This window comes from Peromyscus leucopus, unplaced genomic scaffold (genome assembly GCF_004664715.2).
Source record: "Peromyscus leucopus breed LL Stock unplaced genomic scaffold, UCI_PerLeu_2.1 scaffold_1422, whole genome shotgun sequence".
NCBI classification, from domain to species: Eukaryota; Metazoa; Chordata; class Mammalia; order Rodentia; family Cricetidae; genus Peromyscus; species Peromyscus leucopus.
Window position 1 is genome coordinate 37,491 of NW_023504581.1, and position 14,896 is coordinate 52,386.

A 14,896-nucleotide genomic window follows, 5' to 3' on the forward strand; every position below is an offset into this window, starting at 1 on the left:
GATGCCTCTCCATAGCCCACACTGAAATCTGACTTGCCACTACATTTTCCTCAGTCTATGAATTCAAGGATTGGGTCATCATACTCTTTCCATGAATTGCTTGCTTTCAACATCTGAGAGCTAACCTGGTCTCAGTGGCTCCAACCAGACCTGTCCAGAGCTAGTCACATCTTCACTCACAACCTCATAGATTGAGTGAGCTCTACGGCCACTCTGGGGGAATATTCATAACTAACTATGTAACATTTTTGAGCCCACCAATCTCTAAAATTCTGAGGATTTTCCCTGGGGATTGTTAACTACAGAATTCTCATGTCTACTACTCCCCATTGTCCTGACCGAATTTCTGAGCATCCTTTTTTCTCAAAATATTGATTATGAATCTTAAGGAGGGGAAAATCCAACCCTGGACAGTGCATGCAAAGTGAGCTTTCAACTTCACTTAGATAAATTTTCTAATGAAGCAGAGGCCTAGATTTCTGGCTTTGGAAGGAGGATTATTACTAATGGCTTCCATTGTGAATCCAGAGGCTCCTGAAAATGGCACCTTGGTTTCAAGTCACTTTTGGGTGAGGTATGTAACAGGGATGAAATAGCTATACCAGGTGACATCAGCACATGGACATTCTACTGTATCCTGGAGAGCCCTGGCATTCCATGTGATGTCACCAGTGTTGTGGCAACGCCAACTGTCACTGTGTCATTTGTGCAGTGCCTCGTGTTTCACCTACAGACATGCTGTCTAGACTGAACAGGATTCTTGGGAGACAGGATTGCGAGCATAGGGACAACAAAGGGAGGCAGAAGGAAGATGGCCTTCAGTCTCCATGTCACACATCAAGAAATAAATGGTTCTGGGGAAAGCACAGTGAGTCCTGGGAAAGGGATGGGGGGCTTCCTGAAGGAGGAAAGCTTCAGCTGATCCTTCAAGGAGTGAGGCTAAGCAGGTGAGAGTTTCTGAGAAGCAATGGGACTATTTTAGTCCTCTGAATTCTTCAAGAGCAGAACAAAGTTGAGTTTAGTTAGTTTGGCAGAGAGCCAGGGATGGTCAAGGCTACAGCTGTTCTGTTGAGGGCCCTCTGCTTTCACTCTGAGTGGGAAGGAAGCCCAGAGGGTCTAAAGAGGTTGCAGTACCAGCCCTGCACTTCACCCACACTGGATGCCTTTTGGTGTGTGTCACTAATAACAAGGAGAGTAAAGTCCCCTGACCAGTGCTAGAGATTCTCACATTTTAAATAACAACCACTGGCAAGGCAGGAGCCACCAAGAATTGCTGCATGTCAGTGGTCCCTAAGGTTTCTGAGTTCATGCCCTCTCACTAGCCAGTCATCTTCCCTCTATCTTGAGTGCAGGTCTGGGACATCATTCTTCCTGTATGTATTTGTTCTTGGTGTCAGAGGGCTCACCTTTGGAAGCCCAGTCTTTAGGTATTTTCAGTCACATCTTTTAATAGTTGATAACACCTTTGCTAACATCATGATGGATGGAATATATTCTGGTGAAGCTTTTGGCAAAAGTTTCATCATTACCTATGTGACTTATCATTGTTCTTACAGGACCCACATAATCCTCCACCATCCCCATACATTATAACTGCCCCGTGGATCTTCTCTAATTTGCTTTGTTCACCTTGTGGAACTGATCTTCCTTTCCCATTATCCTGAGCTAATTTCTTAGCATCCTTTATTTCTCATCTTATTAGTTTGCATTCTTCAGGATGAGAAGAGCCATTGCTGGGCAGTGTTTGGACGAGTCTTGCCCTCCACACATGATGAACTAAAGAATTAGAATGAACTAGATTCTAATGAATCAGTGAGATCACTGGATTGGAATGACGTGATGCAGAAGGCCCTCCCCTGTCTCAGGGAAGGTGCTGGAAAGGGCAGATTGGCTTTTGGTGAATTGGAGAAGAGTTTGTTATCAGATAGGTGATGACATTAGCAGTGACCCTAACTGTCCCTTCTCTGGAAATTCTATTGTATCCTGAGTGTCATTGGCATCTTTTGTGGAATCACCAGTGTTGTGACAATGCCATTTGCCATTGAGGCATTCAATAAGTGTTTAAGGGTTCACCAATCAATATGTTGGCAAAACTGAGCACACTAATTGGCATAGAAAGCCCTGGATTTCTAAGCAGCAGTTGATGCAAGACATGATCATTCTCTTAATGGGGTTCAGTAGCTGTGATCATTTGAAGCAATGGGTCTATGCAGCTTACCTGGGTTCCTAAAGAGCAGATCGAAAGTGGAGGATATCTGATGATTAGTTGGCAGGGGGCCAGGAAATGTCAGGGAAGCAGCTGCTTTGCTGGGACCTTTTTCAGTTCATTATGATTGTCAACAAATGCTAAAGGGGACCAAAAACTACTGATGAGATTTCAGGGTAGGATGTTGCTGCACTTTATTCTCAGTGGATTTCTGTAGATTTCATGGATATCTGATATAAATACCAGGAAGGGAAACTTACTATCCATGTACCAAGGTCTGAGACATTGAGTTGCCTTTAGTCCTGCACACAGGTTATCAGGAATGGGAGATTCAAAGCAACAGGCAATCCAGGACTTTTTTGCATCATATCAGGTATCTGGAGACAATTCCAAGCCAACATGACTGGCCTTGCTTATGCCTTTCAGGGACAGTGGGGCTGCAGTAGGGCCTGAGGCATGTATCTATCCTCAGAGATTGGAGACAGACACATCGCTTATGGACCCCAGTTTAAGGATATCTGCTCTGAATTTTGGGCCTTCGTTGGGTTCCATGCATTTCCTCTCCCTCAGGCCTCCTCTTGGGACTCCACATGATCTCTCTTGGCCCTATGCCATTCGTCTGTACAAATTCACTGTGTTTATGTACCTACAGGGACTACTAGGAAGGCATCATCCACACCTGTCTTCCTCACTGAGCAGGAGCAGCAGCTGAACCAGGTGGATAAATTGACCCTTCAGCTACAGATGATGACCAATGAGAGGAATGAACTGCTGGAACTCCTGGCCCTTTATAACAACAATGAGTTGAACAACAGGTATTCATCATGCCCATTTCTCTGGTAACTGTCTTGACCCTACTGTGTCCTGAGTGCATTTGAGAGGCAGAACTGAAGCCTGTAGGAGTGAGATAGGACATAGGCTGTTCTGATTCCTCCAAATGAAAACCAGAGCCTGTGGCCTGAATCACAATCTACAGAGTAGGGCATTAGGGAGTAAGATCACAACATGCATTTCAAGAGGCCTTGACAGGCATTGGCTTTTAGGAGATGCTCAGTGCTCTGAATTGATATTTACTTTTGCTTTTTGCTATGGGAGCAGCTTGAAGGGCCTGGTGGTCCTACTCAGTCCATCTGTGTGTGACCAGAAGGCCTGGAATTCAATTCTGCTCCTCTCAGCTTGTTCCTTACACTATGAGACAATGCCCCCTATCTGCATTTCTGTGACATTCTATCTGTGTATGGGAGTTTATACAGCCATCCTCATGTAGTGCCTCCTCCATGGCAATACTGATTATGAGTTCTGGGTATCCTTATAAGGAGAAAGAATCTGTTTTCTCAAGACAGTAGGAATGCCATTGCAGATTTCAGATAGACCTGGATCTGTGCCATAGACTCCAAGACCTTCTTAGAGAGCTAGTCTACCTGTCCAGGGCTACTGAGGGAGCTCATGTAGTCCTGTCTCCTTCCCTATTGACACCCAGCCTTTCCTGGCCCTGGGACAGTGAGGCAAGTCTAATGCACACCAGGAGATCCAGTATAGAATTCAGGGTGTGACATCCAGTGGGCTAGTGTAGTACAAAACAGAACCTTAATTCATGTGGTCCCTGACACCCGTGTTCATGGGGTTCTTTTCTCCTGGGCCATGCCCTACCACAGGCTGAAATCTGAGATTGACATGCTGAAAACACAGCATAAGAAGGAGATGTCAGATGTAAAGAAATTCCCCAAGGAGGTTTGTGAGGCCTCGTACAAGTGCAAGAAGCTGAGTGAGCAGACCAACTCCTACCAGTGAGTGCCTAATTTAGTAATTTACTAATTTAGTAAAAATTGGTAAGGACTGCTTCTGATAGTCTGAAGTTTTTCCAGTCCTGCCTGATGCAGCTATCAGGAGGAATCTGTCCGACCTAACTCCTACATCAAATGGTCCCAAATAAACACACTGAGGCTTATATTACTTACAAACTGTATGGTTGATGGCTTAAGTTTCTTGCTAGTTAGCTATATCATCTTAACTTAACCCATTCTGTTAATCTATATTTTGCCACATGGCTTCTGCATGGCCAGGCTGCTGGCATGTTTCTCCTTGGGTGGCAGCTGGCATATGCTCTACCTCTGACTTTCTTCTTTGTCTCGTCTGGATTTTTCTACCTGGCTCCATCCTGCCTTGCCATAGGCTAAAGCAGCTTATTTATTAACCAATGGGAGCAACACATATTCACAGTATACAGTAAAACATCCCTCAGCACCTTCTTCACCTTAGAACAAAGTTGGGCTGTGTTTCTAGTCTGTTTACCTCTTAGCAAGCAGCCTGCCTTATATCTCTTGGACTTGTGCCTCCTAAACTGAGTTCTCCAAAGAGTGAAGAGTCTGAGAGCCCCTCTCAACATTTTCCTGTCAAATTCTGGAGCTTCTAGACAGAAAACATGGTTTGCACCATGAATGGTTTCTGCGGCTCTGGCAGGAGCTCACAGAATGGTTTCTATGGGACACAAAGATGGAATGTATTCCTGCTGGATCTTCTGTCCTGCTCAGAGCATGGATTCCTTCTACCTGCTCATGTTTTCCCAATACTGTGAACAATTAAACACCAGGGTCTGTATGGGGGAAGCGGGGGATCCAGTTTTCAGAGGAACATGGATCCTTTACAGTCAGGGTCTTCAGAAGTTGTTGGAATTTTTCGGGAATTTGGCTATTCTCTGGCTTTGGCCTGCACCTAAGTGATGCTGCCATGGCTAATCTGGGTTCCAAACAAGGGCTGTTGGGAATGGGGACAAGGGATCTTTCAGGAATCATGGTATTAGGGAGCAGGAGTGGGAGATGGAGGTGGAGCTCATCATTTTTGGTGACATTTCAGCACCCTCTACAGTCAGCTCCTGAGTGAATGGACTCAGCTAAGGGAAAAAGTGAGCATGTTGAAAGAGGACAACAGAAAGCTGCATGGGGAGCAGATTTCACTACAAGAGTCCTGTGAGGAGGCCAGGAGGCTCTGTGAGGAGGCCCATGAGAAGATCTATGACCTCTGGACAAAGCAGCAGCAGGTAGGTTGAAGCAGCAGGGCCAAGCCCCCACTTGTCTACCCATACACACACATATACACACACGCCCATGTAACCATCTACTCACTTATCCACCTGACCCATCCCACCCAATAGTTCATTTCTGTGATCATTCACAAGTCTTTCTGGGGAGTTAGCCTCTTGGAAGGCACTGCATGACTGCAAGGAAACCTACTGCTCTGCTAGAAGCTTGCAGTCCATTGAGGGAGATGGGTCAATCACATGTCACTCACCAATATGCTAGTATGGGGCAGCAGTACTGTGATGGGAGCCACTTAGGGAGTAGCACAGAGATCTGTGTGAATGAGTTCAAGGGTCTGGGTCTCATTTGCTCGGCATAGGTCATATGAGATCAGAGGCAGAAACAGCATGGAAGGAGGAACGTCCCCTACAAAAGCCAAATGACTGGGTCTTGTGGACATCTTTTTGGGTGTCATATACTATTTTACCCTCTTCTTCTGAGACTGCCATGGTGTTCTCTTTACCAGGCCAAGCTCTTGGTTCACACTGACAGAAACTTAAGTAACAGCTTGTCAGTACTGTTTGCTCTGAGTGGCAAGGCAAGTTCTCCCATCCTGGATCTTACACTCGGAAGCTCACTGGATGACCAGGGATGTGGCCAGGGCTTATGACAGACAAGGGTCAGGGTGGCAGATTTGAGATTTTAAGAGAACAATTTCTCCAAGTGCACCAACATAGCCTGCAGAAGCACAGCATGTTTCCCCAGGCATGTTTAGTCTCAAAATGATGGAAAGCAGAACTGTGGGTCTCACTTGAAACAGCTAGTGTGAGGAGTCTCAATTCAACTGGTAATGCCATCCTCATTCAGTTGATGTCCTCCTCATTGCGTTCTGTTCACTTATGATTTGTGGTGAGTGTGTGTGTGTGTGTGTGTGTGTGTGTGTGTGTGTGTGTGTGTGTGGTGTATACATGCCTGAGGATGCTTACATTTGTGGGTTTGTTGGAAGGCCAGATGATGACATCAAGTGACCTCTGTTGCTTTCTCCCTTATTCCCTTTAGCCAGGTCTCTCACTGAACCTGAAAATTTCTCTTCTGGCTAAGTGGATAGCCACAGGTCTTTGGATCCCTGTCTCCTCACACTAGAGCTTCCTGTCTTTTACTGTCTCATCTCATTGATAAATGATTCATTTGGTCAGAAAGTAAACTGACTTGTTGGTTTCTCTTAATTTCTGCACTTTTTTATTGGTTTGGAACAAATGCATTTTGTAATAAATAAAAAAATCAAACAATGGAGCTATTTTAAAAATCAATGTAGACTTTTCTTTCACTGAATAGAGATAACATCCCATGAAATGTCTGGTTTATCTTACTGCCTACACAACATGGAACCTGACATTTTGATGCTCACTCTATCATATTTATAGCTGTGTCTTAGAAAGACTCCTCCTACTAGTTGTATAGAATATTGCATTTCAAGAAAGTGCTATGGGTGACCTAAGTAGCCTCCTACTGACTTAACTGGGGCTGTTTTCACATAATATGCACTGTAATCCAGTCAAAAGTTGTTGGGTAATGACAATGGTGATTTCCATTCTCAAGTGCAATCAATGTCTTTTGTGTCAGAATCTGGGCAGGTTTAGTGAGGAGACTATGATGGGTCAACTTGGATCTATCAGGAGGCTTCATGTCCAGCCCTCTTCCATGGGCACTTGGTATTGTGTGGTCAAACTCATTTGTGCAGAGGTTGTTATTTATCTGTACAATCATTGAGTCTGTGATAAAAACTGTCCTAGGAGGGGAAATAATTTCAGGACAGGGCAGAAAAGCCTGGCTGTGTCTAAGAGGCTTGTAGACAGCAGGGAGGACCCACTACCTCTCCCTGTAGTACAAAAGGAGTTGCAACATTCTAGCCTCGTCCCTTGCCCTTCTGGGTTCAAGAGAGTTGTGTGTGTGTATTTGTGTGTTTTCTTATGTGTAATTTTGTGGGTATGAAAATATGTGTTTGAGCCTCTATGTGTATGTTCACTCACTCACGGAACAATGGAACATCTTTAAGAATGATGGAGACAGATTTGAATGAGAAAGTACTATCCCTAATCTAGTTAGTACCACTTTGCATCAGTCAAAGAACAGATGATGTTGTCCATCATTCTGCATGTCCACACAGCTAACTACAACAAAACACAGAAAACTGATGAAGGCTAAAAGTTTTTCAGGTATTTGTAGAGGCAGAATTATTTATCTGCAAAGAAATCTTCAGGATAAAAACAAAGTAATGGGATCCATGAAGGTGAGAAAGAGGCTACTGAGAAGAGGAAAGGCTGCCTGAGGGTTTGTGTCCTTCTCTGTCTGGGTGAATGGTGGCTGACCACTGATGACTTCCCTGCATCCTGTTTTGTTCTTCTCCTCATTGCTGCTGCCATTTTCCTTTCACCTTTGCCTAACCTTGGTTCAGCTAACCTTGTCCTTGGAGCTTGGCCTGGATTTATTCTCTGAGAAATTCTGAACTGCAGAGAGTCTTGTGGCTGCATCTCAGTCCAGCAGAAGTCGCACAGCTATGCTGAGGTGTGAGAAGAGGCTGTCTCAGTGCACCCCTTAGGCTCATCACACTCTAAAGCACCCACTCCATGTTGTGTCTGCAGCACTCAGAAACTGCTTTTATTCCAAACTTCTTCATACTGAGTTAAAATTGGCCTGATGGAAGGTTGGGAGAAATGAGAACTATCAGATATTGGTAGGAGTGTAAGATGTTGTAGCCTGTGAGAAGCTCTTTAAAATTATTCAGAATGTTGAATGCAGACTCCAAGTGGACCATTGATTCCAGAGTGGAAAGTAGGTGTCCACAGAGAAGAGAGGACAACAGGGTTACAGCAGGACTCATCAGAACACCCCAACTAGAAACTTTTTTTTTTTTTTTTTTTTTTTTTTTTTTTTTTACTAGACTCCAACTCAGATCGCCTCTGCTCCGTAGTGCACATCCTTGATGAGTGCAAACATACAATGTGGTCTATGGAATATAGTTAAACATGGAATAATACATGCAATCCTTTCGCTGAGTTAGTCAACCTTCTGTTACTCAAAGAAATCCCTGACACAGTCATCTTACTTGGAGGAAAGGTTAATATAGACTCCTGAGTTTAGAGATTTTCTAGTTTCTGAGCATGTTGCTTTGGGCCTAAATTGAGGCAACCTGTGCTTTAGAGAGCTTCTTTAGGAGGAAGCTGCTCTCCCTGGAGGCACTGGGAAGCATTGAGTGAGAGCAAGGGGCTGGCCCATTGCCATCCAGTGGTCCTGTGCTGGGGAACTAAGCCTTCAATTCGCAGACTGGAGAACTTGCTAGGAGAGCTTGGATTACTGGTAAAGGATCCCTGGGGTTCAGCTGTCTGTGTACAGGTTTACAAGGCAAGCATTACATTGACTTATCTGCATACTGAATTCTTCTCCCAGATCACCAGGCATGCATGTGTTATACAGACACACAGGCAGGCAACACCTGCACATATAAAGTAAAAATAAAATGAAAAATTATCTAAACAGAGTAAAAGTACACAATCTTCTCCACATCACTGTGTTCAGAGCATCTTGCGTTTTCCTTTCTCTCTACTGGAATATGGGTAGAGAGGCTGTGGGTTAATGAAAGGTCACTTTCTTCTTCATAGTATCCCAGGTGATCTCATATTACATCAGTGTTATCTGGTAAAGCAAACATGGAGACAATGTAGTGTGCTTGTATGTGTGCATCCATGTACATGTGTGTGTTCAAGTGTGTGTGTGTGTGTGTGTGTGTGTGTGTGTGTGTGCATGCAGTCTATATGTACAGGGGTACAGACAACCCTCTCCTAAAAACACAATGTTCTAATGAACAGGAACATCAAAGACTTGAGGAAGATCTTCAGTCCCTGATGAAGCAGAAGGAGCTGCTCACCAGGCAAAGGGACTTGGCAGCAAAGCTGCAGCATCACTTCACTGTGTCCCAGATGAGGTAGGAGCCCAGGCTTCCAGAAGCAGGGGATCTAAGTGGGTCCACTGTACCTGGATCTCTGTCCTCTTGAGTTTCTGTTCAATTGGTAAAGCTCCTAACCACAGCCAGTGAAGGAACACCTCAGAGTGTCATTGCTGACTCAGTCAATAGGAACTTCTGTCCAGGAAGCAATATGCTTTCTCCTTGGTCTTATGGGGATTGTGTCCCCTTCTTCCCTTCTGAGAACTCTAGTATGCTCCGAGTATCTCAAATCTAACGTTTGATCTCCCCACAAATATTCCCATGGTAGCCAGAAACCTACAAGGGGATTCATCAATCATGAAGAAAGTGTGTCCTCCTGCAACTTTATTTTCCATCAGGAACATCACATTTAGAGATAAGTGTCTACCCTTCGGCAGATTTGAATACAGCACACTCCTGCTGATTGCAGGCTCTCTGCAGTGTTTATCAGTTTCTCATGAGAAGATTTACTCTGGTTATAAACAGAGTAGGAGTTGACAAGTTAATCCCATGCAGGGGTCTGGGCTGTAGGATTAATCAGAGCCTTCTCTGCATTGCTGTGTAGGCTCCACTAGAGGGCAGGCATAGAGTTTTCCAGGAGGTTCTCATTCACCTGGTATCTAATCAAGGCCAGCTACATTTTCCTGACCTGTGCCTCAGACTTTGTCATACTGATATTTCTCCAAAATGATGTCTTTGGACTGTTGGAGAAATATGCTGTTTCTTCTAATCCAGCACAGTGTGTATTTTCCAGTTCAACTTCTAGCAGTTTTTAAAAGTTGAGAAAAAAAATCCTGCCCAGGTGCTCTCTGACCCTTTTCCCTTGGGGAAGCAGGGAATGAGCTCAGCTGAAGGTAATGCTCGATTGTCTAGCTGAGTAGATCTGGTGGGGCTCAAAAGCTGACATGGCAGGTCCCCCCAGGCTTGTGCCCCAGCTGCCTTTCTCCCCTAGGTTTGAAAACCTCCAGCAGGAACTGGAGCAGACCACAGCCCAGGATGAGAGCCTCCTGCAGATGGAGCTGCTGAAGCAGAAACACTATGTCTCAGGCAAGTCAGCCACCATTGAGCCTCATCCCCAGCAGCCAGGGTGTTCATGGGGTGTGTTTCCTTCCTTAACTTTTGTTTACTAGGGATGAATAGCCCTGATTTTCTTGCCATGTGCACAGCAAAACTGTTTCTGAATCATATTTTCTTTTCTGATTTTCCCTGACAGTACCTGTTAAGGAGACTGGGAAGGCTGGAAGAAGCCAAAGACACCTTGAAGGCATGACATTCTACACTCCAGGTTCAAGGCCTCCTCAGAAAATGCCACCTCTTTTCAGCTTTGAACTCACTCGTGAGGCAAATATCAACCTACCATGAGGCGGTCCAGCCACAATCGGATCCACATCTGTTGGCTCACTATCCCCAGATAAAAGTTTGTGTAAAAACAAGTCTAATATACAGAGAACACAACACAAATTACTAAAAACCCTGACTCCATATGTGATGGAAATCTGACAAGGAATACGGTGTTAATGTCACACTGCCATCCAGACAGACCACACCAAAAGCATAAGATTCTCTCTAGTGCAGTCTTCAAGCTGAAGCCATGTCATGGGCAAGTGTTGCTGAAGATAATTCACTACAGAGAATACGCCAGTTCCTCACCTCTTTTGCTCTTCCATAATGAAATTCCAAAGGAAACTGAAATTTCCTTTTTTTTTTTTTGGTTTATATCTTAGGATATTTATGCTTTGGTTTTTGGTTTTATTCATTTTTGTTTAAGGTTGTGTTAATTTTTGTTATACTTTTATTCTTGTCATTGTTTTAATAGTTTGCTAAGGCTATATACTGTATATAATGACTGCTGTTTTGAAAACTCCCATTGAGTAAAATGAATGTATTTTATGAATAAAATAAATTTCAAACTTTTCACTCTAAGACTCTTCTTTAGTCAGATGAGGTTTCACATGCCTGCAAACCCAGAAATCACAGGCTTGGATGTATCTCAGTAAGTTCCTGGAATCTTGGGCTGCACACAGATTTCCCAGCCATGGGCCTCGGGGCTACACAGGGGGTGGCGACTTGGATGTTGGTGTATAGCCTACCTCATGTATACCCACTACATAATAGAAAAATTAGACATATTGTATCCTTGAGGTCATATATTTAGCTACGAGTAAAATGTTGTACACTGTACACACATGTTCACGGAACTTCATGTAGACCAAATTAAAGGGAAACACAAGTATATTGTTCCAGGCCTCTCAGGAAATGAGAACGCTCATTAAACTTGTATAAAGGATTGAAATATATCATGAGTGATAAGTGAACAGCAGAGCTGATTTCCTGCAAGACAATTTAGGATATTTTGTGGCGCTTTTGTTTATACTTATGGGTGTTTTGCCACCACATACATGCAATTCCCACAAAGGCCAGGTGAGGGCAGATTCCACCTGCATTTTAAGTTAAAAAGGTTTGTTAGCTGTCTGTCCTGTGAGTCTTCTGAGACAAGAATAAATGTTCTTAATGGGTGAGCCATCTCCACAGTCCCTGTAATAGACCCTTGTCCTCCCAGCCCTGTGTGCTGTATTAGGTGGATTGGATCACTCCCCACCAAAGACTGAAGTTTATTGAAAACTGTAGGGACAGGCATGCTAATTGTCTTAGGCTGCCACACATCCATTCAGGGCTCTCATAGGTTCAGGATCCTGCCCCAGTCACTGACTGTCAGATTAGAACAGATATGCTAGATCTCTTCTAGGTTGACAACACCTATTAAGCCAGTCTGATGTAATAAAAATTGAGAAGACCCTCCTGGGGGTGGAGGTAGGATGAGGAATCCCTCTTGATGGTCTGATAAGCAATGTTGGGAGGAACCTCATGACTAGGTGGAGTGGATGGAGCCTGCATCAGGGGCCACATGTCTCTGGTGCAGAGTGATTCTGTGCAAAACTAAAAAAGGAGAGAAGTGGTTGAAGCTGCTCTTTTACCACAGCAGATCTCAGATTATATTGAGAAAGTTCTTCCAGAGACTGATTTACTCTGGTGAAGCTCCTCTGGAATAGATCTGACTCCTGAGACTGACAGTGAGGCAGAGATTTAATGTGTAAAGAAAGTTATCCCCTGGGTCTCCAGACTGGAGCTGTCACAACAAGGGTAAAAAGAACCTACTGTCCTCTGATCTTCCTGTGTGTGTGGGAGGGGGTGCCAGGTCTTACCCCACTGAAGCTAAGACATCTGGTTTTTAATTCCTCACTTAAGCTAGAATCTCTCCATCTCATATAATTACTCATTTAATTAGATTACTGTGTGTTCCGTTTGAGAAATTTCAGACTTGTGTTATTTTACTTTCTTGCCCAGAAGGTATAGAAACCTAGTAGGCCAGCATCAAATCATCACCTAAAACACAGGTTAAGGGAATGTGACCATGTGGATTTATAACTGAGATAAGGCTGTTGTGAGACCCAAACTACTCTAAAAGTTCTCTACCTGGCTGGTGCATTGGTCATGGTTCCATTGGGATAACAACTTATTGAATGAATTTCTATATATACAGAAGGCTATTTTTTAGAATGACTTAGAGGCTGTGCTCCAGCTATTTGAACATTGGCTGGCTATGATGACAAAGTCCAAGAATCCAGCAGTTTCTCAGTCCACTACACTTGATGTCTCACCCATCAGTAGTATAGTCTGGAATCCCAAAGAAGTTGGCTCCAATGCCAGTGATGGAATGAACTTGCTAGCAAGGTGAGACCAAGCAGCTAAAGAGCAAAAGCTCCCTTCTTCCATTTCTTTATATGGGCTTCCAGCACAAGGCCTGGCTGATTACAGGTGGGGTTTTGGGCTCAAAACATCTGAGGTAAAGGTGTTTCTTTCTCCATCAATATCTAGATTAAGGGAATGTCTTCCTTATGCAAAGATCTGATTACATGTGTATCTTCTGTCTTCAAATTAAGCAAAAATACCTCACAGGTGTACCCCTCCATATTTGGGTTTTGCTTAATTGCAGATGTAGTAAATTTCACAACCAAAAAGAGCCATCACAACTTCACCCCATGTCAACTTGACACACAATTATATCTTTTTATGTCATGATTAATTTCCAAATGTAAAACAATAACCAGGTCATAATAATGCCTAAACATGATATAATTATTCCAAGTACAAGGCAAACATATTATGTATTAGACCAGCTCAAAATTATGCCTAGCATGATTTAACTATCCCTGTACAACTGCAAGCACATTATAAAGTTAGAGTAAGTGGCAATGTCCCTTGAGGGACATTTTTTAGTATCTCAAATTTAAATATGATAAACATCAATATTCCCCCTCTTTTGTAATGAATGTTTTTATTTATTTGTTTATTTTTATTTTTACATCCTAACCAAAATTTCACCTCCATCTCTCCTCTCAACCCTCCACCCACCTCCACTCTTCCTGACCTCCATCCATTCCTCCTTCTCTTTTTTCTCTTCAGAAATGGGCAGGCCTCCTATGAATATCTGTCTGCCATGTTATATCTAGTTGTGGTGGGACTAGGCATGACCTCTTCTATTAAGGCTGGATGTAGCAATTCAGTAGGAGGAATGGGGTCCAAAAGCAGGAATTAGAGACAAGCTCTGCTCCCACTGTTAGGAGTCTCACAAGAAGACCAAGTTATACACCTGTAAAATATCTGCAGAGTGCCTAGGTCAGTCCCATGCAAGCTACCTGGTTGGTGGTTCACTATGAGCCTAGGTTAGTTAGTTCTGTGGGATGCTTCTGGGGCTCCTGACACCACTATCAAATACAAAAATTTAATTGTTTATTCACTAATTTACATGCATTGGTGTTTTTTCTTCATGTATGCCTGTGTGAGGGTGTTGATTCCTCTAGAACTGGAGTTACAAACAGTTATGAGCTGCATCGATTTTTTCATTATTTTAAAAATTAATTATTTCATATGATGAGTGTATGGAAATCTACCGATCAAATTTAAAATAATAATATCTATCCATTTACTTATTTTGAGAGGGGGAAATACATACATACATATGATAGAGAATGAACATACACAACACATCATGCCATTCTGTCATTCTGTTTATATAGAGGTCAATGAACAAATTAGGAGGAGTAAGCTCTTTCCTTCCACCCAACTGGGCATCTCAGTGGCCCTTCCCTGGTACTTTTCATGATCAACTTGTGGCTTTCTGCCTTAGAGGATTTTCTTGTGGTTCTGAAAGTTAGAGAATATTATTATTAAAGTGCATTGTGAAAAATTTGAGCTGAATTTTGTTTCAAATGAATGACACTCTTAATAAAAGCTCACTGTAGTGGGAAGAATTCTTGATGGGAGGAGGGTTGCTGTGTGTCTAGCTTGAAGAAACTGCTTGTCCAGAGTAATTCATGGGAAAAGGCAAAAGTGAAGTTACTCTGCCATGCAGGTGAGTGAGTTCACTGGAAATAACCAGTGAAAAAGCACCAAGGAAGATTCCAGGGTGAGTCATTGAAATGCCATGTTTCTTCTTGGCATTGTGCCTTTGAGAGTCTGTCCTTTGTGGCCTGTACACTTCCCTGGTCTAAGGCTATTGGTCATTTGTTCTGTGCAGGCCCCTGTGGACAGTTCAGGTTTCAGCATTTAACCAGTTACAGCAATAATCACATACTTATCCCAATATAACATTCTTACAAAAGTCAAAATTTCCAAGGCACTTCAGAAGTT

At 43.3% G+C, this 14,896-nt stretch overlaps 1 protein-coding gene across 3 annotated transcripts; it reads left to right on the top strand.

The window, feature by feature from the left end:
- The first annotated feature begins 505 nt into the window (after window positions 1–505).
- Window positions 506–10,886, top strand: LOC114688738 (putative leucine-rich repeat-containing protein DDB_G0290503). 3 transcript variants are annotated; one of them, XM_028863264.2, is made up of 7 exons: window positions 509–868; window positions 2,859–3,021; window positions 3,862–3,993; window positions 5,060–5,243; window positions 9,090–9,205; window positions 10,158–10,252; window positions 10,419–10,886. In XM_028863264.2, the coding sequence occupies exons 1-7, from the start codon at window positions 736–738 to the stop codon at window positions 10,565–10,567; spliced, it is 972 nt and encodes a 323-aa protein (XP_028719097.2). In that variant the 5' UTR covers window positions 509–735; the 3' UTR covers window positions 10,568–10,886. The 3 variants fall into 3 exon arrangements, with proteins under 3 accessions (XP_037057676.1, XP_037057675.1, XP_028719097.2); XM_037201781.1 differs by lacking the exon at window positions 10,158–10,252 and having other exon boundaries at window positions 506–868; window positions 10,419–10,512; XM_037201780.1 differs by lacking the exon at window positions 3,862–3,993 and having other exon boundaries at window positions 507–868.
- Window positions 10,887–14,896: the final 4,010 nt, after the last annotated feature.